Raw genomic sequence first — 26,839 nt, forward strand, 5'->3', positions numbered from 1 at the left:
GCGCAGTTTGTCCGCTGCAGCTTCCTCGCACAGCAAAACAAGGCGCGGGAAGACCGCCCTTTTTGGGCAGTCTGTACCCCACCTAAGTTTTACTTTTGACTATTCCATGAGTCATATCAAAATCCCTAATTTTGGCTCGAAAACCTGCCCTCAACTCGTTCATGAGGTCGACTTATAGCCAAGTACTGTATATACGGTTGTTCCCCTTCTCCTGATACTAGGGAACCAACTCTCCAACATCCTTCAAACCTTTCTTGGTTTGGAGGGCTTCCAGTCAAGTCTCTATGTATATGTTATTGGTGATGCATTTTACAAGATTCTTTTCCTTGGATACATTTGGCTGTTCTTTGCTTTGTCTGCTAACATTGCACACGAAAATAAACCCAACATTTCATAAAAACAAGTGTTGCCTAGCAACAATTAGTGCAAACTATTTTCAGCAGTATTTTACATAGACGGCAGAGAAACTCACTTCTTTGTAGTGTGCTGATTAATCCAGCGGTTTTAAAAAGGATCCCTCCCATCATTCCTTTTTGAAGCAGGAATGTAAGAACATGACAAAACTGTATCTTCCTCTCATGATCACCAACTTACTGTGGTGCAACTATTTTAGCTTGTACAACACAAGTGTCTTTGCTTCAGGCATCTACACTGTAGAAATAATGGAGTGTGACACCCCTTTAATTCCTCTAGCTCTAGCCTATGGGATTCTGGCATTTGTACAGTAGGACCTTCTTATCCACTGGGGCAAATTCCAGAACCCCCTTGGACAAAAAGCCCCTGGTGCTCAAGCCTCATTAATTAAAATGGCATAGTACAGTCGGCCCTTCTTATACATGGACTTCTTATACACGGATTCAAGCATACACGGTTTGAAAATGTTAAAAAAAAGTATAAATTTCAAATATCAAACCTTGATTTTTCATTTTTTTTATAAGGGACACCATTTTGCTATGCATTATATATAATGAGACTTGAGCATACACAGATTTTGTTATACACGAAGGATCTTGGAACGAAACCCCAGCATATAACAAGGGTCCACTGTAAAATGGTATCCCCTTATATAAAATGGTAAATCAAGGTTTGCTTTCCGGAATTTATACTTTTAAAAATATTTTCAAGCTGATGAATCTGTGGATATGGAAGGCCGACTGTAGTTTTACAAGGTCTTTAACCTCCTCTGTCAAAGGGTGCTGGTGCCTAACAAAATTATAAATCTCAGGTTTCTATAGGATGAAATCATAGTTGTTAAAGTGATGTCAATCTGCATTATGTCTACAATATAGATGCACCCTTTATCTGCCTATCTAACCTATGTTATTACATGAAAAAAAATTGCAAACATTGTTCAAGGAACAATCAAGTATCTAAGTGAGTATCTGAGACAGGGTCATTTTGACTGTGGCATCAACAATCTAGAACACGCTTCCTGTAAAGCTCTATCTAATCCCATAATTGATTGTTTTTTAATGGCAAACGGGTAGATTTATTTCAGCAAGCTTTTGCAGATTATTGCTCTCAAATTGATTTTACACTATGATCTCCCTTTTAGCTGTTATCACGCTGTTTTATTAAAATGTAATTTGATATTATTACATTCTGCTTTGTTTCCATGATGCTGTCCAATATAAGCCTGCCTGAGCTTTAAAATCTGCAAGAGAGGAACTTAGAATCATAGAATCAGAGGTTGGAAGAGACCTCAAGGGCTATCCAGTCCAACACCCTGCCATGCAGGAATACACAATCATAGCATCCCCAACAGATGGCCATCCAGCCTCTGTTTAAAAACCTCCAAAAAGATACAGCATTTACTGTCACGTTCTTCCTAATGCTCTTTTCCTGTAGCTTGAATCCAATGCTCTGGGTCCTACTCTCTGGAGCAGCAGAAAAGTAGCTTACTCCATCTTCAGTATGACACACTTTCAAATATTTAAACTGAGATATCATATCACCTCTTAACCTTCCCTTCTCCAGGCTAACATACCCAGCTCCCTAAGTCTATCCTTCTAAGGCATGGTTTCCAGACACTTCACCATTTTGGTTGCCCTCTTCTGGACACATTTCAACTTGTCAACATCCTTCTTGAATTGAGGTGCCCAGAACTGGACATAGTATTGCAGATGAGACTCGACCAAAGCAGAATAGAGTGGTACTATTACTTCTTTCAATCTAGACACTATACTTCTATTGATGCAGCCTAGAATCGCATTGGCTTTTTTAGCTGAGTGTAGTACCTTACATTTCTCCCTGTTAAAATTCATTTTGTTAGTTTTGGCCCAGCTTTCTAATCTATTAATATCATTTTGAAGTTTGATTCTGTTCTCTGGGGTATTAGTAATTTGGTGTCATCTGCAAATTTGATAAGCATGCCCTCTGTTCTTTCACCCAAGTCATTGATAAATATGTTGAATAGCACTGGGTCCAGGATACAACTCTGTGGCATTCTACTAGTCACCTCTCTCCAGGAAGAGTCTTTATCCCACCACCTTTGCAGGCACAGCTGGTGGGAATGCAGAAGATCTTCTCCATGCTACCTGCTTCCATACTTTGTCATTCTTTCCCTAGGGAAACTAGGATGGCTCCTTCTCTTTTCAGCAGCAGGACATGATTTTTTTTCCGCTAGCAAGCCTTTGGGAACTAATTTTTTTAATAAACAAGTGTTTTTCTGTTATGTAACTGTTTTAATTACAATTTTGTATGTTTTGAACCATGTGTGTTTTTATTGTAATTTCTGCCTTTATGTAAGCTGCCTTGAGTTCCAGGCTGGGAGAAAGGTGGGATATAAATAAATGGATGGATGCATGCATGCATGCATGCATGGACATGTTATCTTCCATGGGTATTAAGAAACATCACATGTGAATGAGTGTTGATATTTTATTTTATTTTTTAAAAGAGTATATCTAATTTCACATGGACATTGCAGCTCTTGAACAAAAAGCATGTTTTTTGGGGAAAAGAAAACAGGTATGGGGAACATGTGGTCCTCCAGATACCATTGGATTGCAATACCCATCAAGCCTTGTCTGTATAGCCAGTAGGAGACAACAGAAGTTGTGGTCTAGCCACACAATTCTCACCCTGCTCTAAAGCTTAGCAGCAACCCAGAGCTCAACCTAATTAAGGACCTATTGAGCAACAGAGTACATGAGCTGCAGCTAGCTCAGAAGTTGGCCATTTTCAGTAGAAGCTGGTGTGAAGAGCTCCAATTAAACCCCTCAAGTGCACAGATCCTACCTTCAGCATTTTCCCTCCACAGCATGCAGAATGGTTTAGCAGTGGAGAAGTGACATCTTCAAGTGCTAGCAGTGATTTCATGTCATAAGCTTAGTGAAGATTTATTAGAGTCCTTGCTATGTCATGAGAAGAACTCTTCAGCAGACGTAAAAGTGGCCAAATCTACAGCGCAGCAGAGCTCTGGCAGGGGCCAATTATTTTTCTGTGCTAAACCTATTCCTGAACTACGCAATCTTTTGCTATTAAGACAAAGCTTAATTGCCCAAAGCTGCATACCAAAAAAAGAGGGCTATACACAAGAAGTAGAGTTGGGAATTACTATCTTTAGTATATTTGAAGTACAGTCGGCCCTTCTTATACACGGACTTCTTATACACGGATTCAAGCATACACAGTTTGAAAATGTTCAAAAAAGTATAAATTTCAAATATCAAACCTTGAGTTTTCATTTTTTTATAAGGGACACCATTTTGCTATGCATTATATATAATGAAACTTGAGCATACACGGATTTTGTTATACATGGAGGATCTTGGAACCAAACCCCAGCGTATAACAAGGGTCCACTGTATATTGCAATTTTGCAGCAGATTTACCATATTCTTTAAAGTCAATTCCTAGTAGGTATGTTTAGACAGAAACAAGAATCTAAACCTAAAACCTTAACCGTACAAAATGCCTCTCTTTTCTTATTTATCCTTGTTCAAGAGTAATAGCAATAGCAAGTACATTTCTATACCGCTTATCAGTGCACTTAAGCGCTCCCTAAGCAGTTTACAAAGCGTAGGCTAATTGCTCCCAACAACCTGGATACTCATTTTAGCGACCTCGGAAGGATGCAAGCCTGAGTTGAGCTTGAGCCCTTTCACTGGTATTGAACTTGCAACCTTATGTCAGTGGCTGCAGTACTGGCCACTGCGCCACCAGGGAAATGTGAAGCTGTGAATCACCACCACCACTGCTGAAAGGAAAATACTGTTCTGCTATGAAAAGGAAAGAACAACGGCAGCAACAGGAACAAGTACAGTGGCCCTTTGGTATCTGCTGGGATTTGGTTCCCGGACATCCCCATGGATACCCAAAAATGTGGATGCTCAAATCCCATTCTATACAATTGTAGAGTAAAATGGTGTCTCTTAAATAAAATGCCAAAATCAAGGTTTGCTTTTTGAATTTTTTAAAAATATATTTTCATGCTGTGGATGGTTGAATCTATAGATACAGAATCCTTAGATAAGGAGGGTTGGGTATAGTTTCTTGATACCCACATAACTGTCTATATAAATGCAACCTAGAAGTTTACAATCTGGATTTTGATAAAAAGGAAGAAGAGTTCCAATCCTAGCCATAAGTGTATGCCACAAAAAGTTGACAAGATCAACAAATCTTCAGGCTTGGGTGTATGACAATGTACTTGTCTTATATGTTAGGCATAGGAATGGGTGGTTGGACTACTATTCCTAATAGCCTTAGCCAAAATAACCAATTATACGGTATTATAGAACTTGCAGTTCAAAAACAAATTCCACTTTCAAAGATACAATTAAAACAATGTGTATGCCATGAGGGGACATATATTCATATCCTTAAATATACCAAAACTGGAGATTGTCACAGTGTAATAAACTATTCAGAACCACATGAAGTCAGATACATATTCCATTCTAATAGCCGTTTCAGACTCTAAGAATGCATTTGTAGGTGACCATATATAATACTCCTCCAAGGCTGAATCTTTGTATCTAATATCTGCCTATAGTAAATATACATACAGATATGTATTACATATACATATCAGCACTTCTCAATGCAACAGCATAAAGTTTATTTGTGTTTATCATCATGGCTCAAAATTATATTCTTATTCGTTTTTCCATTTTACCTTCTCCCAAACAGTTATTTTTGAATTAATTGCTAAGAGATCAATTATCAGCTGTGAACTTCCAGTTAAAAGCAGCCAATGGTGTTCAGGTTCCTAGATGTTGCCATCCTGTTTGTATACACTGATGTTGTGAATACATTATGTTACGATGGGGCCAACTAATAACAATATTCAAGGACAATGTTGATAGAAAGGAAGGAATGGGTCCTTGGGTAAGCCATGCTAGCCTAGAAACTGAAAGTGTCTTTTGGATAGTAGAATCGTAGAATCATAGAATTGGAAGAGACCACAAGGGCCATCCAGTCCAACCCCCTGCCATGCAGGAAATTTCAATCAAAGCATCCCCGACAGATGGCCATCCAGCCTCTCTTTAAAGAAGGAGACTCCACTACACTCCAAGGGAGTGTGTTTCACTGTCAAACAGCCCTTACTGTCAGGACGTTCCTCCTAATGCTGAGGTGGAATCTCTTTTGCTGTATCCTGCATCCATTGTTCTGGCTCCTAGTCTCTGGAGCAGCAGAAAACAAGCTAGCTCCCTCCTCAATATGACATCCCTATGTTTCTCCAGCCTGCATCGCATGCCACGTTTCAGTTACTCAATTCTTTCCAAAGCCAACATTATATTAAAGATTTATTAGTTCTTCTCTGTATATTTCAGATGTGGTTTTATTACATTTTTACAGACATTCAAGAGCTGAAATCCAAAAGAACTGCAATTATGCTCCTGTCCATCAAAATCTTGGCACTGCAATATCTGAATGTCATAGAAATAAGTTTTCCCCTTTTTGAAGTTTATCTTTTGTTTTAAAGTAGGGTGTTTTGTGTATGTGTGTGTGTGCACACACACACATATACAGGACAGTCATCCTACCCATTCTCCATCTCTAACAGAAAGATATGGACATAAAGATGTGAGGATGGATTTTTCTAAGGGTGGTATTCCAGGCCAACTATGCAGCTTAGGGATTAACTATATGTTAAAAAAAACTGTATGAAGGCTGGCTTCTACCTCTATCTGATTGTATTGCAATAATATGAGTTAATGTACTAGAAAGCATTACTTTTTAATGTTTATGTTATTTTACACTATTCAATGACGTTATCTATTGTGATTTTAATTACTCATTGTCAGTTTTAAAGAATTATATTACACATTAGTACCTTGTGAATATTTTTTGATAAAAAGAAAAAATACTAAAAATGCACTTCTAGTCTTACATTCTAAAATAACATATTAAACAAGTAAAATCATTCATTATGCAAAATGATAACTTCACTGTTCCAAAACATAACAAGGAATGTTTTCAAGTTCTGGACCTATCTATAATTAGCATAAGCAATCTAGTTCAAGCAGCACAAAAGAAAATTTAAAATGTAATAATCTTTCTGTTTAGACTTCAGTGTCACAGATAAAATAATCTTTTCATATAACTTATCTATGTAATTTTTCACATAATGGGTGTTTGAGGAGGGGATGTGTGAATGAGAAGTGTTTTGGTGTACTCACCTGTATAACTTCCATTCCTCTTTTCCTGAGGAAAGAAAAGAGAAAGAAAGAGTTATTTGACAAGAAAATGCAAGATTAGTTATTGTTTGATATTATTAAAAACACTATCTCAGATTTTCCCAGCCGTTTATATTTACATTTCCAACACAGAGAATACTAATGCTACTTTTCAGATGTGTTTGACGACAACAGACCTTAACTAGGGAATTCTGCATCATCCAGTTATAAGTCCTTAACCAGATAGCAATTTTTCAAATCCAGGTTATTTCCATATACAATCTTCTTGGTATATTTGGCATTTATACCTACATAGTTGCATTGGCAACATGACAAAGGCAAAAATAACCAAACATGAAGTCATTCCCAAAGATTTGGACATTACCCTCCCTTTATAATACAGTTTTTATTGCACTTTCAAAAGGAACTAATGACAACAAACCAGTAGTCAAACACACTCATGCTCTATCCCAAAACCCATTTACAGCACCAATAAAATGGTTTTCACTCAGCGATGATTCACTAGGACCAGCCTGACTGACTACATGAAGATCAAAGTTCAAACGAAATGGGTAGACATATTGAACTTTTCTCATCCATATTTATTCAGAGAAGATTTCCTCACGGATATCATCAATGCATCCTTTAGGGAAGGGCATGTTCCATCTTGTCTGAAGGAAGCGGCTGTTAAGCCGCTTCTGAAAAAACCTTCCCTGGACCCCCTGGATATGAACAACTACAGGCCTGTTTCTTTGCTGCCATTTTTGGGCAAGGTAATCGAGAGGGCGGTTGCTCTTCAGCTCCAAGCTGTCTTGGATGAAACCGATTATCTAGACCCATTTCAAACTGGCTTCAGGACAGGCTTTGGGGTTGAGACTGCCATGGTTGCCTTGACTGACGATCTGCGTCTGAGCATCGACAGGGGTAGTGTGACCCAGTTGGTGCTCTTAGACCTCTCAGCGGCTTTCGATACGATAGATCACAGCATCCTCCTGGACCGCTTGGGGGGATTAGGTATCGGAGGCACTGCATTGCAGTGGTTCCGGTCCTACCTCTCAGGCAGGTCCCAGAGGGTGCTGTTTGGGGACAGTAGCTCCAGAAAGAGGGAGCTCCTTTGTGGAGTCCCTCAGGGAGCTATTTTGTCCCCAATGTTGTTTAACATCTATATGAAGCCGCTGGGTGAGATCATACGGAGTTATGGTGCTGGGTGCTATCAGTATGCTGATGACACCCAAATCTATTTCTCCATGTCTCGTTCGTCGGCCTCGAATTCTAATGGCATCTCTTCTCTCAATGAATGTCTTCGGGCGGTAATGGGCTGGATGAGGAAAAACAGATTGAAGCTGAATCCGAACAAGACGGAGGTGCTCACGGTAGCGGCCCCGAAACCAAGAATTGGGTTGCAACCACCAGTCCTGGACGGGGTCACACTCTCCTCTAGTGACTGCGTTCGCAGTCTGGGGGTGCTCCTTGACTCGTCGCTCCTGATGATAGATCAGGTTAATGCGACGGTCAGGAGCGCCTGTTATCAGCTTCGGCTGATACGCCAGCTGCGCCCTTTTCTGGAAGCAAGGGATCTCGAGACAGTTGTGCACGCGCTGGTAACCTCACGCCTTGACTTCTGTAATGCGCTCTACATGGGGCTACCCTTGTGCCTGGTTCGGAAACTACAGCTGGTTCAAAACATGGCAGCCAGGCTTGTGTCAGGAACATCCAGAAGGGACCATATCACTCCGGTTTTGAGGTCCCTCCACTGGCTGCCTATTGGTTTCCGGGCCCAGTACAAGGTGTTGGTTATTACCTTTAAAGCCCTAAATGGCTTGGGTCCAAGCTATCTCAGAGACCGCCTCTTCCCATACAATCCTCCCCGCGCTCTCCGGTCCTCTGGGAGGAACTTGTTGCAGCCTCAAAAATCGAGGCTTGCGGCGACCTCCCGGAGGGCTTTCTCTGTTGTCGCCCCTAGGCTCTGGAACGGCCTGCCGGATGAGATCCGTCAATTAACATCTTTGGACAGCTTCAAAAAGGCTGTCAAGACGGATCTCTTCAGGCAGGCCTTCCCAGACTGAAATATCCCGGCCTCAGGATCTTAGGATTTCCCCCTCCTCAGTAATGTCTCCAAAGCCCCCTTTTCTTTAGAACTGAAGTTGCAGTGGTTTATTGGTTGGTATTATTTTGTTTAATTTATTGTTATTTTAACTAGTTATTGTGGTTTTAAATTAGATATGTTGTTTAATTACTTTTTAAGGGGGGAGGGAAATAAACTGTTTTTATGCTGTATGTTATTTTAATGCTGTAAACCGCCCGGATTGGTTCGCCACAGGGCGGTATATAAATAAAAATTTATTATTATTATTATAAGATTTGCCATTGCCTTCTTCCGACGCTGAGAGTGTGCCTTGCTCAAGGTTACCCACTGAGTTTTCATGGTACAGTATGATTGGAAACTTCATCTTCCAGAGTCCTAGTCCACTACTGAAACCACTACACCATGGTGGTTCTTCCCCTTGTCTGCAAGTAAGAAAATTAGAAATGTTCCTTAAATTATAGAGTTGGAAGAGACCACAAGGACCATCCAGGCCAACCTCATGTCATGCAGAAATACACAATCAAAGCACTCCCGACAGATGGGCATTCAACCTCTGTTTTTAAAAATCGAAAGAAGGAGACTCCAAGGCAGCACATTCCACAGTCCACCACCATCAGAAAATTCTTCCTAATGTATAGGTGGAATCTCTTTTCTTGTAGTTTGAATCCACTGCTCTGAGTCCTAGTCTCTGGAGCAGAAGAAAACAAGCTTGCTCCATTTTCAATATGAGACCCTTTCAACTACTGTATTTTCTGGCGTATAAGACTACTTTTTAACCCAGGAAAATCTTCTCAAAAGTCGGGGGTCGTCTTATATGCCAGGTGTCATCTTATAGGGCAGGTGCTGAAACCTCTGAGTTGAACTGGAGAATCTGTGGTCGCTGCATATGGTGGGGGGAGCTCAAAAACAGCCGCGGCTGCATCTCCACCGTATGCGACGATCGTATGAAAGCAGCTACCGCTCTGATAGTCTTGGAGACAGGGAGGGCTGGGCAAGCAGGGAGAGCTGACTAATCCAAGCAGGCTTTGTATACAACAAGGTTTCCTGCTAAGTACCTGCATGTCATTTGAATTAAAAATTACCATATTGAAATCAAATCTGATGGTTTTTTAACTTGTATTTGGTGTGCTTTGGAAGAGGGGTAGTCTTATACGGTGAGTATATTCCCAAACTCTATATTTTAACTGGAAAAGTTGGGGGTCGTCTTATACGGCCAGTCGCCTTATACACCGGAAAATACGGTACTTAAACAGGGCCATCATGTCCCCTTTTAACCTTCTCTTCTTCAGGCTGAACATACCCATCCCTAAGCCACTCCGCATAGGGCATGGTTTCCAGAACTTTCACCATTTTAGTCACCCTCCTCTGGAGATATTCCAGTTTGTCAATACTTTTCTTGAATTGTGTCACTCAAAACTGGACACAGTATTCCAGGTGTGGTCTGACTAAAGCAGGATAGAATGGCACTATTATTTCTCTTGATTTAGATACCATACTCCTATTGATGCAGACCGGAATTGTATTTTCACCTGTCACACTATTGAATCATGTTCCATTTGTGCTCTACTAAAACTCTTATAAATCCCTTTTACATGTACTGTTGTCAAGCCAGGTGTCAGCCATCCTATATCTGTTCATTTCATTTTTTTTTTCTGCCTAAGTGCAGTACCTTACATTTCTCTGTTGAAATTCATTTTGTTAGTTTTGGCCCAGCTGTCCAATCTGTTAAGGTCATTTTGAATTCTGATCCTGTCCTCTGGGGTATTAGATATCCCTCCTAATTTGGTGTCATCTAAAAATATGAGAAGTATGCCTTCTATTCCATCAATCTAAGTCATTTATAAAGATGTTAAATATCACTGGGCCTAGGACAGAACCCTGTGGCACCTCAATGGTCACTTCTCTCTAGGATGAAGAGGAGCCATTGGTGAGCACTCTTTGGGTCCAGCTGGTCAACCAGTTACAAATCCAGTTGCATCATCTAGCCCACATTTAACTAGGTTTTCTTTTGCAAGAATATCATGGGTGATCTTGTCAAAAGCTTTACTGAAATGCTACATCCATAGAGAACAAATGAGGCAAGAGGCAAATATTTAATGTTTATTTTACTTTGGCTGGGAAATCCTTAAAAGAGTTGTTTTGCAGCTCCAATGTTATACTCCGTCTATTTGAAACGCACTGTTTTGCCTTTGCAAAAACAAGTAGATGACTGAACCAGATCAGCTATCCTTTATTATGCCCACCAAAAAAAAAAAAAGGGGGGGGGAGGACTGCTGCCCTTTCTTTTGGTGGTCTCTCCTTCACGCACACAAGCCGCCCTGAGGGTCGAGGAGGAGGGGTTGGTATCTTGCTATCTAACTCCTGCCAGTTTCAAGTTCTATCTTTTCCCCCCAGCTATCATTTCTCTTCCTTTGAGTTTCATCCTATTAGACTCTTTTCTCCTCTACAGCTCCGGGTTGCAGTCATCTATCGCCCTCCTGGTTCTGCCACCCAGTTCCTATCTGACTTTGAATCATGGCTGACATTCTTCCTTTCGGATTCAGTCCCCACTTTGATCCTAGGTGACTTTAATATCCACGTTGACGATTCCAATAACCCTACAACATCTCGCTTTAACTCTCTGCTAGCTTCTTTTGGCCTCCAACCACACTCCAACTTTTCAACTCATTCTCTTGGTCACTGTCTTGACCTAGTTCTTGCTGCAAACTGCGCCATTTCTGACTACCTGGCACTTGACTTTCCACTCTCTGACCATCATTTAATCTCCTTTGCTCTCACTTATACTCCTCCTCTTCGCCATACTATTCAACGTCTTTTTCGTGATCTTCAATCTGTTGACTCTAACCATCTTGGTCTGACCCTGGATTCATCTCTCTCTTCCCTAAATCTCGGGGATTCTGCTGATTCAGCTATGTCTTTATTTAACTCCACTCTTTCCTCAACTCTTGACCATTTTGCCCCTGTCTCTGTACACACTTCTTCCTCCAAGACTAGACCTCAGCCCTGGCTTACCCCCAACATTAAGTTTCTCCGGTCCTGCTCTAGAGCGGCCGAACGTCTTTGGAGAAAGTCCAAAAAGTGGGCTGATTTTATCCATTTCAAATTTGTTCTTTCTTCCTTCTCACGCGCCCTCTCTATGGCAAAACAGAATTATTACAAATCATTGATCTCTGCCAATGAGAGGTGCCCGCAGCGTTTGTTCTCCACCTTCAATACTTTGCTTAAACCTCCCTCTCCTCCTGTCTCTTCATCTTTCTCTCCTAATGACTTTGCTAACTATTTCATCTCTAAGATTACCACTATTCGCTCTGAGATAGTCCCTCCTGATTCTTCTGCTCCTAATCTTCTATCGCCTTCGCCTAACAAATTTTCTGTCTTTCCTCCTGCCTCTTTGGATGAACTCTCTACACTTCTGAACTCTTCCAAACCTGCTACCTGTCCTCTTGATCCTATTCCTACTCGTCTTCTAATCTCTATAGCTCCCTCCTTTCTGCCCTCGCTTCTCCATATCTTCAATCTCTCTCTCTCTACAGGCTCCTTCCCCTCGGACTTCAAACATGCTCTCATTTCCCCAATTCTGAAAAAACCTTCTCTTGACCCCTCCTCCTTGTCTAGCTATCGTCCGATTTCTCTTCTCCCCTTTCTTTCTAAGGTTTTGGAACGGGTTGTCTATTCGCGCTGTCTTGAGTTTCTTGAAGCCAACTCCATTCTCGATCCCTTTCAGTCTGGTTTCCGCCCAAGGCATTCTACAGAGACAGCTCTCACTAAGATCTCGAATGACCTTTTACAGGCCAAGGCTAATGGCCTTTACTCTGTTCTCATTCTTCTCGATTTGTCTGCAGCCTTTGACACTGTTGATCACTGTCTCCTAATTGACATACTCTCTGACCTTGGGTTCTCAGACTCTGTTCTCGACTGGTTTAGATCTTACTTGTCTGGCAGATCTTTTGCAGTAGTTGCAGGGGGTCAGACTTCTTCTCCTGTTCCCTTATCTGTTGGAGTTCCCCAGGGCTCTGTTCTGGGTCCCCTTCTATTTTCTCTCTACACACTGTCCTTAGGAAAACTCATCAGCTCTTTTGGCTTTTCCTACCATCTGTATGCTGATGACACCCAGCTGTATCTTTCTGCCCCTGACCTTTCTCCAAGGCTTGAACAGCAAGTCTCGTCTTGCCTTACAGCTGTCTCGCAGTGGATGCGCCATCGGCGGTTGAAGCTCAACATGTCCAAGACGGAGCTTCTTGTCTTTCCTCCTAACCCCAACCTTCAACACTCCTTTTCTGTCTCTGTGGACAACATCTCCATTCAACCAGTCCAGCAAGCCCGCAGTCTTGGCTTTATCTTTGACTCTTCTCTGTCGTGTATCCCTCAGATCCAGACCACAGCCAAGGCTTGTAGATTCTTTTTGTACAATATTGCCAAAATCCGACCATATCTCTCCGCCTCTACTGCCAAGATCCTGGTCCATGCCCTAGTGGTCTCACGACTTGATTACTGTAATGTCCTCCTGGCTGGTCTTCCTTTTTCTCACCTCCGTCCCTTAATCTCTGTCCAGCATTCAGCTGCACGCATTATCACTTCCACCCACCGCTCTGACCACATCTCTCCTGTGTTGGCATCCCTTCACTGGCTCCCTCTCCCTTTCCGCATTCAGTATAAGCTCCTGCTGTCGACATTCAAAGCCCTCCATGGACTGGCCCCTCCTTACTTATCAGACCTTCTTTCTCCTCACCTTCCCACCAGGGCCCTCCGTTCTGGTAGTCAAGGGTTCCTGTCTCAGCCCAGGATTTCCTCTGCCCCATCTCGGATTCGCCCCTTTTCACTTGCTGCCCCTCACTCCTGGAACCTTCTTCCTCCACAAGCAAGAGCCATCACTTCTTTAACCAGCTTCAAAACGGAGCTGAAAACCATCCTGTTCAGAGAAGCCTTCCCAGGCATCGCATAATTGTCGCTTACTATCTGATGTTCTGTTGTTGGCTGTTTATCGATCCATTTCCTGTATTGCTATGTACTGTATATGTATTATCCTACTTGTGAGTATGTATTTTCCCTGGATAATGATTAACCTTCCATTTTGGAGCCAAGCCCTCCCTCCAGTCCATCTGCCTTGGTCCAGGCCTCGGAGGTAGAGAGGAACTGCTGGACCTCTTACCCTTTCCCTCCACCACTCCCTTCTCCTTCTGTGTCATGTCTTTTTAGATTGTAAGCCTGAGGGCAGGGAACCGTCTAACTAAAAAGATTGCATGTACAGCGCTGTGTAAATTTACAGCGCTTCATAAATAAAGGTTAATAATAATAAATAAAAGATAATGTGCAGGTCCAGTAAGGACCAGAAAACAGGTTCTTGATATCATCCCTCTAACTCAACATTCAGTGGTTTGATATGCTGCAAGGATAAGAGACATTCAGTTTCAAAACTGAGTTAAAGACTATATTGTTTAGAGAAGCATTCCCAGAGGCTAGCCCTTCTCTGACCCAGGAAGCCTCCTTTTAACCATTAATTAAGAAGTGAAGCACTTCCTCCAGTCCATCTGCCTTGGTCCAGGCCTCGGAGGTGGAGAACTGCTGGACCTGATCCCATTCCCCACCACCACTCCCTTCTCCTTTTGTGTCGTGTCTTCTTAGATTGTAAGCCTGAGGGCAGGGAACCGTCTAACTAAAAGATTGTATGTACAGCGCTGTGTAAATTTACAGTGCTTTATAAATAAAGGTTAATAATAATAATAATTCCTAGAAATCTGCAATGTGCAGGGTATAGCCTTAGGCTTTTCCTGTGATAATTATGCAATGCAGACTGCAAGTAATTTGGCTATAAGAAACCTGTTGAATTCTGGGGTGTTTTTTTCTTCTTCTTTTTAAAAATCCATAAATTGCCTTTCCATAGTGGCTTACAAAAATCCATAAAAACAACAAAAATAAAAATCCTAAACAAAATTCAGCTGTAAATTAGGCAAATGAACAACCAAGGAAACCACACAGGCTATGCCACCATGACAAAACACACAATTCCAAAGCAATCACTTGTCTTTTAAAAACTTCCGAGATAGCCTGCTTCTAGTAGTGCTCAACGAATTTCCTCAGGATAGATTTCCCAAAGTGGCAGGTAGAGGTATAGCTAAGGGGAAAGCGGTGCATTGTCCCCCAAGTAGGAATTTTGCCTCCTCCAATGAAATTTTCTTCTCACATTTCTGGCATTGGAATAACGTAAAGCAACCTCAATGGAGCATTTGGAAACACTGTTCAGGCATAAAAACAAAGGATGCAGGCAAAGTAATCAAGGAAATACTAACACATACAGTCGGCCCTTCTTATACACGGATTTTTTATACACGGATTTAAGCATACACGGTTTGAAAATGTTCCAAAAAAGTATAAATTTACCTTGATGTTCCATTTTTTATTAGGGACACCATTTTGCTATGTCATTATACTTAATGGGACTTGAGCATACACGGATTTTGTTATACACGGGGGATCTTGGAACCAAACCCCAGCGTATAACAAGGATCCACTGTATAAGAGTTCTAGGTTTGAACAGTTTGCAATGCCTTACTCTCTACAATGCTAGAAATTTGGGGTCTGAATGAAAGTTTCAGAATTCCTATTGGGGAATTTTTGCACCTTACCCCATAGCTATGTCCCTGCAAAGTGGCAACACCATCATACAGCCAAGTTGGGGAAGCTTTAGCCCTGTAGATGTTTTAAAATACAACTCCCATAATCACTTGCCACTAGCCGTGCAGGTTAAAAGTTGCTGAGATCTGAAGAGCCAAAGTACTGCAATGTATCGTTATTGCAAAGAACACTCTTCCATGAAGAGAACATACAGGAACTGGAACAGGCCCTGTCCAGAAATGCTAATGGCTGGGAAAGGGGCATGATATTGTTAAGATGCAACATCTATATTGCTTCTAGCTCCAGATTTTTAAAGGGCAGCTCTGTATGCATGCAATCAAATTTGAGGACTAGAGAAGTTACCAAAAAACGGTCAAGGTCTTTGTCCTTTGGGAAGGGACACATCAGCAAGTCAGCTGCAGCTGATAAAAAGGCACTCCCAACCATAGTTACTAGAATGGAATCCAAGAAAAGAAGCATTTGACACAGTATATGATACAATGTCAGATGCAGCATTACACCCAGATGACGAACCCTCATTCATCAGGGTGAGTGTTATCCTCAACCACATCCAACAATCCTTCCCCCAATTGCACAAGTCATCATTTGTCATCTTCCATCTTATCTGATTTCCAAATAAAACCATCACCCAACACTACCGTCCCAATATTCTTCATCAGTTGTCATAACCACTGCTGAAATTGATATAACTGAGACACAAAAACTATGCACACTGATATATTAATGACACCACACCCCATGTTCTCTATGCCACAGACTTCATATGAAGTCACTTCCTGTTTTCTATTTTGTACAGTTTTGAAAGAGATGCAGGATTCACTGGGGTAAGGGAAGTAAAACCTCCACATTTTTGCATGGGCAATTTTGGAATGAAAAGTCACATGGAAAAATGTAAAGGGGAGGGTCTGTAAGTTTGGGGAGGCTACAAAAAGACATTGGGGTTATACTTTCTCCACTCCTTCTGAAGATACTTTTCTAAGATCTAGACTTTTATGGATCACTAATGTTGGGGCAGGAGTGAGACCAACCATGACATGCTACATATAGCATTCCACAACCTGGTGCCCTTCAAATATTTTCAACTGCAGTGCTCATCTTCCATGACCATTGACCATGCTGACTGCACTGATAGAAATTCAAAACATATGAAGGGCACCTTATTGGGAAAGCCTGAAATATCAGAATCATCAGTGGTTTTAATTCAGTTGATTAATTTAGTCAAATGAAGGGTGGGGGGAGCCTACTATTAACTGTTAAGGTTGGATAAAATACTGTTTGTACAAGAATACCCATCACTGAACTGGAAAATGAAAAATATCCAATTCATTGCTCTCCTAAATTATTATTTTTTTAAAACTCTACTCCAAATCACTTACCTTTTAAAATCTTCTGAGATAGCCTGCTTCTAGTAGTACTCAACAAATTTCCTCAGGATAGATTTCCCAAACTGACAGGCAGGGGTGTAGCTAAAGGGGAAGCAGTCTGGAAAACTGCGTTCCTACATCTGTTCACAAGAACAGTCTGCTATGGATTAGACTCAGAACCATCTTTCTGAGTAATACTGTCCAGTGCCAGCCTGTTTCTTCCCACAGTATCAAGAAAAGCCCTGATAGCCAAGCTTCAGTGCAAGACTTCACACAGCAATGGTATTACTGAAATAGTAATATGAAGTAATGGCATGATTCTGTATTCTCACAATGAACTACCCAAAGTATTAGAGAGGAGGCAGAGTAAGTACAATCAGCCAGGGCAGTCTCCCCCAACATGGTTCTGATGCACCGAGAGTGCACACATCTGATAACTGGGTGATTATGGGATTTGTAGTCCATAGCTTGTGTACAGTGCAGGGCTTGTGTAGAGTAATACATCTCCCTCAAGATTTATGCCATGGCAATATGAACCTGCTTTACTATAATGCTGGAAGTGCCAAATGATTAAGCAGAAACACTAACACTTGTGACCACTTGTGAGATAGCTTAAATTATTTTCCTGAAATAACTTAAATTCTTTTCCAGTCTACACTATAGCAATTTACAGACCGCCCAAAAAGGGTGATCTGCTGCCGCCTCCATTTCCACCGCCGGGAAGCCTCAGCCTCCAAACGGGGAGGCTTCCCAGTGGCGGAAAAAGAAGCCGCAAAAAGCGGCTTCTTTTTGCGTCGCACTTACGACGCACAAGTGCACAAATGGCACACTCGTGATGTCACAAGCGCAGGGGGACGTGCGGACGCTAAGTGTCCGGCACGTCAAAATGGCGGGGCCCATGTGTATAGGGCGCCGCCATTTTTACGCCCCCATCACATGCTAGGGGTGAGGCCGGTATGGACACTAGGTCCTCGGCCAACCCCTAGCACATGACAGGGGCGTATTAAAGGCCTGTCTAGAATGGGCCTATATTAATTCATTTCACTTATCTGGTTTTAACTAAATGAAACTGTTCGTTCCAGTAAGAGTAGATCCAATGGACCACTGGGAATCAGGTACATCAAAATTCATCTAAGTTCCATTGATTCAGTGGGTCTATGCCCACTGGGAATAATGACTGCATTTACAAATGTACATGAGGACAATATCATATTAATATACATATATGCAATTTGGTATTGTGGTTTGAGAGTTGGACTATTACTATGGAGACCAGGGTTTGATTCCTTGCTTGGCCATGAAAACCCACTGGGTGACCTTGGACAAGTCACGCATTCTCAGCCCTAGAACCCCACTGTGCTAGGTTCACCTTATGGTTACCGTAAGTCAGAAACAACTTTAAAGCACACAACTACTGCATATGCACGAACCTCGGCAAATATGAACGGTACCTTCCTGGTATAATGTTGGGTTTTTTTAACTGTTTTTCATTGGAAAATATTCAGACCATATTGCTTTAGGAAGGGATCATAACTTTGTGGTAGACCAAGGGCAAACATCTTCCAAACAAAAAAACCCTGGTATAACCCACAGCATCTCCCACTAAGGAAAGGATCAGTCAACTAACTGTGAAAAAAAGCCTTGGACTGAGATTTAATATAATAGTCTAATTTAATATAATGCAGCATTCATCTATACTTTTGTCAGTGGCATTTTTTCTACACTGAAGATTACATATATTACCAGATAATAAAATTTAGTTGGAAAATGCTAGGTGAATTTGAGTAAAACATTCATTTTACAATCACAAACATTGCTACAAACAAACTTTTTAGGAGGTGGATGCATATCATACTATCAGAAGTAACATTCTTAAAGAATCAGGGTTTCCTAGGCCACAATAGAGAATTTGGCCTTTCAGCACAGACATTATAATCCTTTTCCTTTTGAACTTGTGTTACTTGCAGTCTTCCTGTTTTTGCATTAGATTAGAGGGGTTTTGCAGTATTTAGTCATCAATGCATGTTCTGTCTCAGTGAACTTACGTAAACCTTGCTTTAAAAAAAAAAAAAACCAGGAACTTTAGTATTCAGTTTTAAGGGCTTCTCTAGCATGTGTGGGGGTGGCAATGCATCAAGAAATCTGAAAGTAGACCTGCCATGCTATCAGACATCATAAAGGGAAGAGCTGACTCATGATCCTCAATCCAGGGGATTAATTTTGTAAGTACTCTTGATCATTACCCCAGCTGACTAGAAGACTTGGCTGTTTAGAAATGATTTATCACCCTTCCTTGCATACCATAGATTTTCCTCCGAAAAATGAAATGCCTCAAAACAGCCCAGACTTATGATAGATGTATTTTGCAAGAGGATGGAGGGAGAGAGAAATATTCTATACAACAATTCTTATTTTTCAGTACTCAAATTCTTTGGCCCTAGAAATAAGCTGAAAAATCTTTGGCTTGCCATTCATTTTTTTTCCAGTCACTACTGTCACTGTTAGTCAGTCTGATAATAGTATGTTTCCCAATGCACCCTTAACAGTAGCTAGTGAAGAACATGACAATCGATAAATCTTCTAAGATGTTCCAGCACACAACGGAAATGGCAAGACACTACATTTTTTTATCGAAGATCTGTCTTCTATGGTGAACAGGTAGGCTGTTGTGGTGGTTGTGTGCCTTCAAGTTGTTTCTGATGTGTGGTGGTGTTTTCTCAGCAACATTGGTTCAGTGGAGGTTCAACAATGTCTTCCTCTTAAGGCTGAGAGAGTATGACATGTTGTTAACTGCCCGTGAGTCAACCTTGACCCATGGCAAGAACCTCTCTCTTCCACGTCACTGCTTATTTCTTGCAATCCCATGCCCACATCAACCTGAATGAGTCAATCCATCTGACATGTGGTCTTCCTCTCCTTCTTCTGCTCTCTACCTTTCCTAGCATTATTCTCTTTTCCAGGGATCCATGCCTTCTCATTATATGGCCGAAGTACATCAGTCTCTATTTTATCATCTTGGCTTTTAATGAGATCTCTGGCTTGATCTGTTCTAAAATCCATCTGTTTGTCTTTTTGGCTGTCCACAGTATCCTCAGCACTCTTCTCCAGCACCCCATCTCAAATGAGTTGCTTTTTCTTCTGTCTGCTTCCTTACTGTTCAGCTCTCACATCCATACATAGTGATGGGGAATACAATGGTTTGGACAATTCTAACTTTTGTGCTCAGCTGTATATCTTTACTCTTCAATAGTTTTTTCTAGTTCCTCCATAGCTGCCCTTCCCATTCCTAGTCTTATTTCCTGACTGTAGTTAGCACGACTTACCCAGTAGTTTTCTACAGCCAAGGCAGATTTTGAACTCTGGTCTCCTGGTATCCAACTAGGGTTCAATTCTATCCATTAACCAGCTTCTCCCAAACTTCCCTGTAACTTTTTCAGGGGAATGGGGAAAATAAAGACAGGAAAATCTGCTTCAGCCAGCCAAGTTGCACACATCCAAATCAGGATACAACCCACTATCCCTACTTCTGTTGATGTACTGCAAACATACAATGCTCTTTCAACAGTCCAGCCATCAAGAGGTTTCTCAGAATAAGAATGTTATAGATGTGCAACAAATAAAATGTTAACTGCTGAACACTGGGCAAAAATCCTATAAGAGTTTATTTTACTTCCCCTAGGACAAAGAAAGATAAGCTGTTCTTCAGTAGCACAAGAAGAAATGGTGTTTGACTGGTGCTTTAGCAGACATTTCTTTATTGGATCCATAGTCACTTAACTCATGGAAACATCTTTTAAAGCAGATTTAAAAAGTGTGACATGACAAACATTTTAGTGAAACACATCCACACTTCCTTAAGCTAACAGCTTTGCTTCTCTTTTCCTGGGTGACAATGAGAAGTAAAAGATTAAGCCTTCCTTTTTAATTTACAAACTATGTGAAGCCATTTTGCCAAATTAGCATACTGATTTTTAATGTGGATATGCTGGCACCATTTTTAAGATAGTCATTTTGGCTATGATGTTTTATGTTACTTTGAAGAATATTGCACGGGCCCTGAAACGAGCCCGTTGCGTTCTAAAATGGGGGCGCGCAGAGAACGGGATGGGGCTAGAAACAGAGTTTTGGAACACTTCTCAGAAATGGCGCCCTCTGGAACAGATGTAGGACGCAATTGGAATGCCCGACGGCAGCGGCGGCATTCCAGTGTGTGGTAAACTTCGTTTCTATCCCCATCCCGTCTATTATTCACACAGATAAACATGCAAAAGAATAATGAAATTTAAAACTAGATTCCATATCAGTATTAAAGGCAGTCTACAAAGCTGGGATACTGTTTCATGCACATGAATAAATTACTTTTGTGAGAAATTTAGCATACTCTTTTTTAAAACAGCAACTGACTTCTCAGCACTTTTTCTGAGGAGGATTGTCCAAAGACAACCAACACAAAGCTTCTAGAAGTAAATACATACATACATACATACATACATACATACATACGTGTACGTATCCATAAGCAAGCTACTATGGGAAAAACAGCATTAATCCACTAAACAGTGAACTGTACCTCTTTCGCTCAAATAGTAAAAAGCATTAAGAACTGATCCTGGACATCCAAATATTATTTGTTGCCAGCTAACTTGAGCTCCACTCCCAGAGATACATCTGGCTAGAAGGAACCAACAAAACAGTCCATCCTAATGGGTTTTAAAATACATAGGTATATTTTAGAAAGATCTGGACCTACTCTTCTCTTCACCCGCTGTCAGCCCCTGGATTCTATACCAATGCCTGCAATTATGTGGTGGAACTTAGCGCTTATAAAAAGAACAGATTGAGCGCTCTAAGTTGCATCCCTTGCCATCTGCCAACATGTTCTCTTCCTCTTTCTCTTGCTGCAGTGTAATCACTAAGCTGCAGTGAGAAAAAGAAGTAGCAATGAAGGAGGGAAAGAAACTGAATGTTTAGTTTCCCTGCTCAATCCTTCACCCTCAGCAACTTGGGCAAGATTAAGAAAAAAAGGCAAGGATCTGGTCCAGTGTGAAGCAACTGCTGTTGTGAACAAGTTGCCCTCCTTTGGAAGGGGCATCATATGGAAAATCTGCTTGCCCACGTTATAAAAATAATTGTGGCCAAGGGTCCACACATCTATTTCCCACAGCAACTACACCTCCCTACTCTGACTGGACTCTTTTCCTTCATCTTCAACATCAAACACAGGACCCCCAAAACGAAAATGCCAAGTCAAAGAGGAGTCTCTTGGCCTTGCAAGAGAATTGGTGTGGATTGTCACAAAGTGATAGATCTTCATCTCACCTTCTACACAAAATGAAAAACAAACAAACAAACAAACAGATGCAAACACACAACTCCATAACAGAAGCATGAAATACATTTTAATGAAACTCCGTTCATTTTGTAGTAGACACATTTTTCTGGTTGTAGGGGAAGCCTAAAATAACACTGTTCCATAGGTCAGCTGTAACCACATTAGCAAAACTATGGAATAATAGTAAGCTGATTTTGTTGTGTGTTTTTTAAAAACAGAACTACAAAATGTCAAGTTTGCAAACCACACATGCCTTTAAGAGACATGAGCACTGACCTAAAACAAAAATGAAACTAAGTGCTAAACTAAATGAGACAAAAGTGAAGCTCTTAACTGGGCTGAACAAAATCTAGTTTTACTAGCAATGCTATCAAGAAAAAGAACACTTGTTAACATGATCATGTTTGATTAAGTGGAAATTGCTTGCCCCTAGTACTTTATATCAACCTTCCCAATCTATACTCCCTCATAAAATGGACTACAACTGCCATAGCTGGATAGTTGTATTCTTGGTGAATTAGTTATGTTAATAATTTTTGTTTTGTTCTATTGCTTTAATATAGTTATTACTTAACTTTATTTCACCTTGGTGCGTTAAAATATGCAGTACTGCAAACTGCATTAAGGTTTTTGGAACAAAAAACAGTATTTTTGTTGTTGTTGTTAACTGCCCTCAAGTCACCCCAACTGCCTATCAGCTTCCAGACACAGTACAAGGTATTGATATCACCTATAAAGCCCTACATGGCTTGGATCCAGTCTACCTGAAGGAACGCCTCCTCCCATACAATCCTTCCCGTACACTCCGTTCCTCCGGGAAAAATTTTTTACAACCAAGAAAGACCAGACTGGCAGTGACCTCCCGGAGATCTTTTTCTGCTACGGCTCCTAAAGCTTGTAATGACCTGCTGGAAGAGATTCGCCAATTATCCTCATTGGAGACTTTCAAAAAAGCGACAAAAACCTTTCTCTTCTGGCAGACAGGCCTTCTCTGAGTGATAACCACACAGAACCGGTTGCATCCGTCCTTCTTATTATACCTTGTTGTCATTCGCGGATTGTAGAATAATCTTGTAGTATTGATATATATTTAAATCATGTTTTATTATGTCAATGTTATAGTTTGGGAGGGAGTGCTGGGTCAGGGTTTTGTGGGTTTTATTGTTTTTGTATTGTGTACTGCATAAATTCTATTGTTACCCACCTCAATCCCCAAATGGAAGAGGCGGGATATAAATATATTATTATTATTATTATTATTATTATTATTATTATTATGGATGAGACATCTCCTAGACCCACTATGCTCCACTGTTTAGGACCCAGAATCTTGGGACTTGTAGATTAGTAGGGCACCGGACTTCTTGGACAAACAAGGCTGAAAACCTCACCGAACTACAACTCTGTTCTCCAAGATAGAGTCATGGCAGTTAAAGTGGTGTCAAACTGCTTTAATTCTGCAGCGTGGCTACACCCTCAGGCATCAGCCTTCTCTGTTATTACGATCAGCAGGAAAGGCCATTTTGAAAATGGAGCTCCACTTGCTGAGCACCTAAGGAAGGATGCTCTCTCTTCTGCTGTTTCCAGTTTAGGAAGACACACTTGCTGGAACTGTGGCCCATTTTTTCTTGGCTTTATGAATTAATTGTTTTTAATGCTTCTATTGCTTTATTTTGTTTAGATGGGATTTTCTGTTGTTGTTTGTTGTTGTTATTGTGTACCTTCATTTCCAACTTATGGGAACCCTCTCACGGGTTTTTTTTTTTTTTTTTTTTGTGCAAATTTCTTCAGAGAGGATTTGCCTTTGCCACTGTCATCTTCTGAGGATGAGAAAGTGTGACTTGCACATGGTCACTAGCATGTTTCCATGGCCAAGTAGGGATTCAAACCCTGGTCTCCAGAGTCATAGTACAACACTCAAACCACTAAATCATACTGGCTTTTACTGTATTGTTATTTTTTGTACATATCATTTGATGCGTTTCAGAAAGCGGGTACAGAAATTCCTTTAGAAAATCCATCAGTTCTCACCAAACTCAACAGAGATTGCATTAAGATAATTTCTATTTTCTATAAGGAGACACAAAGCATAGACATAATGGTTGTCCTATTTCACTGTGCAGGAAGAACCAGATACAATGATTAACCAAGATATGTGGTCTGCCTAATCTCTTTGTGTCTTACCTCCCTACAGAGTTTCAAGGAAGAATGGAAGAGGATGATTCACTGTAGTACAAGCACCACATGTTCATACTCGAATAGGTCAAATGACAGTTGTTGTGAAGTTCAGAAGAGAAGTGATTACAGCCATAGGCACAGCTAGGATGAAGACAGTGTGTTTCAATGGAAAATTCCCATTAATAAAGAATTAAACTGGCAAGTCATTTAATATCAGTCAAGCTACCCTATGAAAAGAGCCAAAGAAGAGCACGCAGTCCAAAATAAAAAGCAAAGAAAACTCTATTGGCCAAAGGAGGAGTGGATCCAAACCATAACCTGTATTAGCGCTGAAGTCATGGGCTTCAATCCAATTATTGCTTTCAATAAGGCTAGATCCAATGAATTCAGTAAACAAATCAATAATGTAGGTTCCATTGATTCAATAGGTCCAACAAAATTGGGACAAGTAAAATGAGTGGGATTTATGTGGCTCTCTGGAGTTGGACTGCAACTCTAAGCATTCCTTACTGTTGGCTATGCTGACTAAGAGAGTTGGGACTTACAGTTCAACACAGTTCCCCTGATATAGGCCAATCTGCCTAAACAATGTATTCAGATGGAATGGAGTGTGGGGATATGCAGACATTCAAGATGAGGCTGTACATTAGGGGCAGACAATTTTGAGGGTTAAGGAGCTGCGATGTTTGAGAGAAAACTCTGGAAGATCCCATCATCTCCTTACACCCCCATCCCCCTGGGGAAAAAATCTCTACAACCCTATTAGCCTAAAATATAATTATGGAACATTTTGTAGAGAAACAATTCCCTGGAAAATATTGAAAAAATGATTCATTAAGCAAGTAACTATTTGCACAAAAGAACAAAACATACCTTTTCCCATGATGAGGGTGAGGACTTTTTTTTAACCCTGACAGAAAGGAAGGGGGTTAAAAGTAAAAATAAGATTATTCTGAAAGGACAATATAAGTGCAAATCCATGGAGGTTCACAAAGTGATCTCTTCAATGATGCAACACATTTTAGTTGTTTAAGTAAAAACTGAGAGGGCTCCTAGATCTTTAATGTTTGTGAAGACATGGGAATTTCAGCAGGTATTGCTTGTTACCTGGTTGCATGATAAGCAACACCCACTGAAATTTGCTATACAAGCAATAAAAAAACAAGAGCTTTCTCCATGCACTCTGGCAACCATATCAACACATAAGGAAAAATTTAAATACAGTATACATCAGTGTTATTCCTTCTAAGAGACTGACCATGGTTTACCATTCCAAGAACAAACTGAAGCAAATCTGGAGCTCACAGCCTCCCTTTCTAGTATTTTCAACATGCTTTTCTGTTTTAATGGTACAGTCAGACCTTGCAAGGCATCCGTTCCATAATATCTAACTTGCATATAATCTGGAACCCTACTTTTCTTACCTGAAATGAAAGACAAAGTGTTCTCTCTAGGCATTTTCTAGGTCCTCCAATGCAATTCTATGGTATGCTTCTACTGGATGTTGACAGGGAGAGTATGCAAACACAACTAACAATGGGGGCTGCAGATCGCCATGTACAACTGAAACTATGTACAGTCAGCTCTTCTCTTCTGTGGGTTTCCATCTGCATATTAGTGCATCCACAGACAGCCTGTGCCATTCTCCTCAATGGTGGTACATGCAGACAGCTGCACCAACACAGTCACGTGCATGTCATGGCAGTGGTATCACTAAGGGGTGCAGAATGTACCAAGTGACACCCTAAGGGCGGGTGACACCACTGCTCCTCAAACATCTGTATTTTGGCAGAAACAGGCTGTGGAATTTGCCTATATCCCTTAAAATGCTGAAGGAATGGTATGAGTGGGGTAAAGGTCAATGGGAGGAGAAAGGAGAGGCTCCAGGTTTTTAAAAAAATTAAATTTTCTTTAACAACATCACATTTTCACTTTAGTCATGTGAAACTGTGTACAGTGGAGCCTTGCCTTATGTGGGGATCCGTTATGGACCATTCTGCATAAGGCGAATACCATGTAAGCTCAAGCCCCATTCAATAGAATGGGGCTTGTATTCACAGCGGCACAACATGCCCATGCCGTGGGCACGCACACCATTTCTGCGTAAACCAGAAGCCGCATTCAGCACGCCCGCATATGGAGTGAGAATGCTGTATATGTACTGTATAAACTCATGTATAAGTCTAGAAATTTAGGTTAAAAAATTGACCCAAAAAATCTGAGTTGATTTATCCATGGGTCAATGTAAGTACTATATTTTAAGTCATATATCCTGGAAGCATTATCCCTCCCCTCTTCTACTCTCTCATCCATCCAGCCTTTAGTATGAGCACAAACAGTTATGCCTGCTGGAATTTTGTAAGTTCTTTTGCATTGTTTTCTTTTGCTTCATCCTTTGCATCCCTCATTACATAGAATCATAGAGTTGGAAGAGACCACAAGGGCCATCCAGTCCAACCCCCCGCCATGCAGGAAATCTAAATCAAAGCATCCTCGACAGATGGCCATCCAGCCTCTGCTTAAAGAGGCCCCTAAGTTTTACCCCCGACTTATCCACAGGTCATATCAAAATCCATAATTATGGCCCCCAAACCTGCCCTTGACTTATACATGAGATCAA

General features: G+C 41.0%; 1 protein-coding gene across 3 annotated transcripts in view; it reads right to left on the reverse strand.

Moving 5' to 3' along the window:
• Nucleotides 1-26,839, reverse strand: part of ITPK1 (inositol-tetrakisphosphate 1-kinase) — a 184,068-nt gene that overhangs the window by 131,021 nt on the left and 26,208 nt on the right. The window contains exons 2-3 of one of the 3 annotated variants that reach the window (XM_089522430.1): nucleotides 24,226-24,360; nucleotides 6,630-6,654 (exon numbers count right to left, since the gene is read on the reverse strand). The exons of 1 other annotated variant lie outside the window; for it this stretch is intronic. In XM_089522430.1, coding sequence (XP_089378556.1) covers nucleotides 6,630-6,644 — 15 coding nt within the window. In that variant the 5' untranslated portion in view covers nucleotides 6,645-6,654; nucleotides 24,226-24,360. The remainder of the gene's footprint in view (nucleotides 1-6,629; nucleotides 6,655-24,225; nucleotides 24,361-26,839) is intronic. One more of the 3 variants, XM_089522429.1, reaches the window with a different exon arrangement.

The sequence above is a fragment of the Sceloporus occidentalis genome, unplaced genomic scaffold, assembly GCF_023333645.1.
Source record: "Sceloporus occidentalis isolate IW3139 unplaced genomic scaffold, rSceOcc1.0.p SCAF_4, whole genome shotgun sequence".
Lineage (NCBI taxonomy): Eukaryota > Metazoa > Chordata > Lepidosauria > Squamata > Phrynosomatidae > Sceloporus > Sceloporus occidentalis.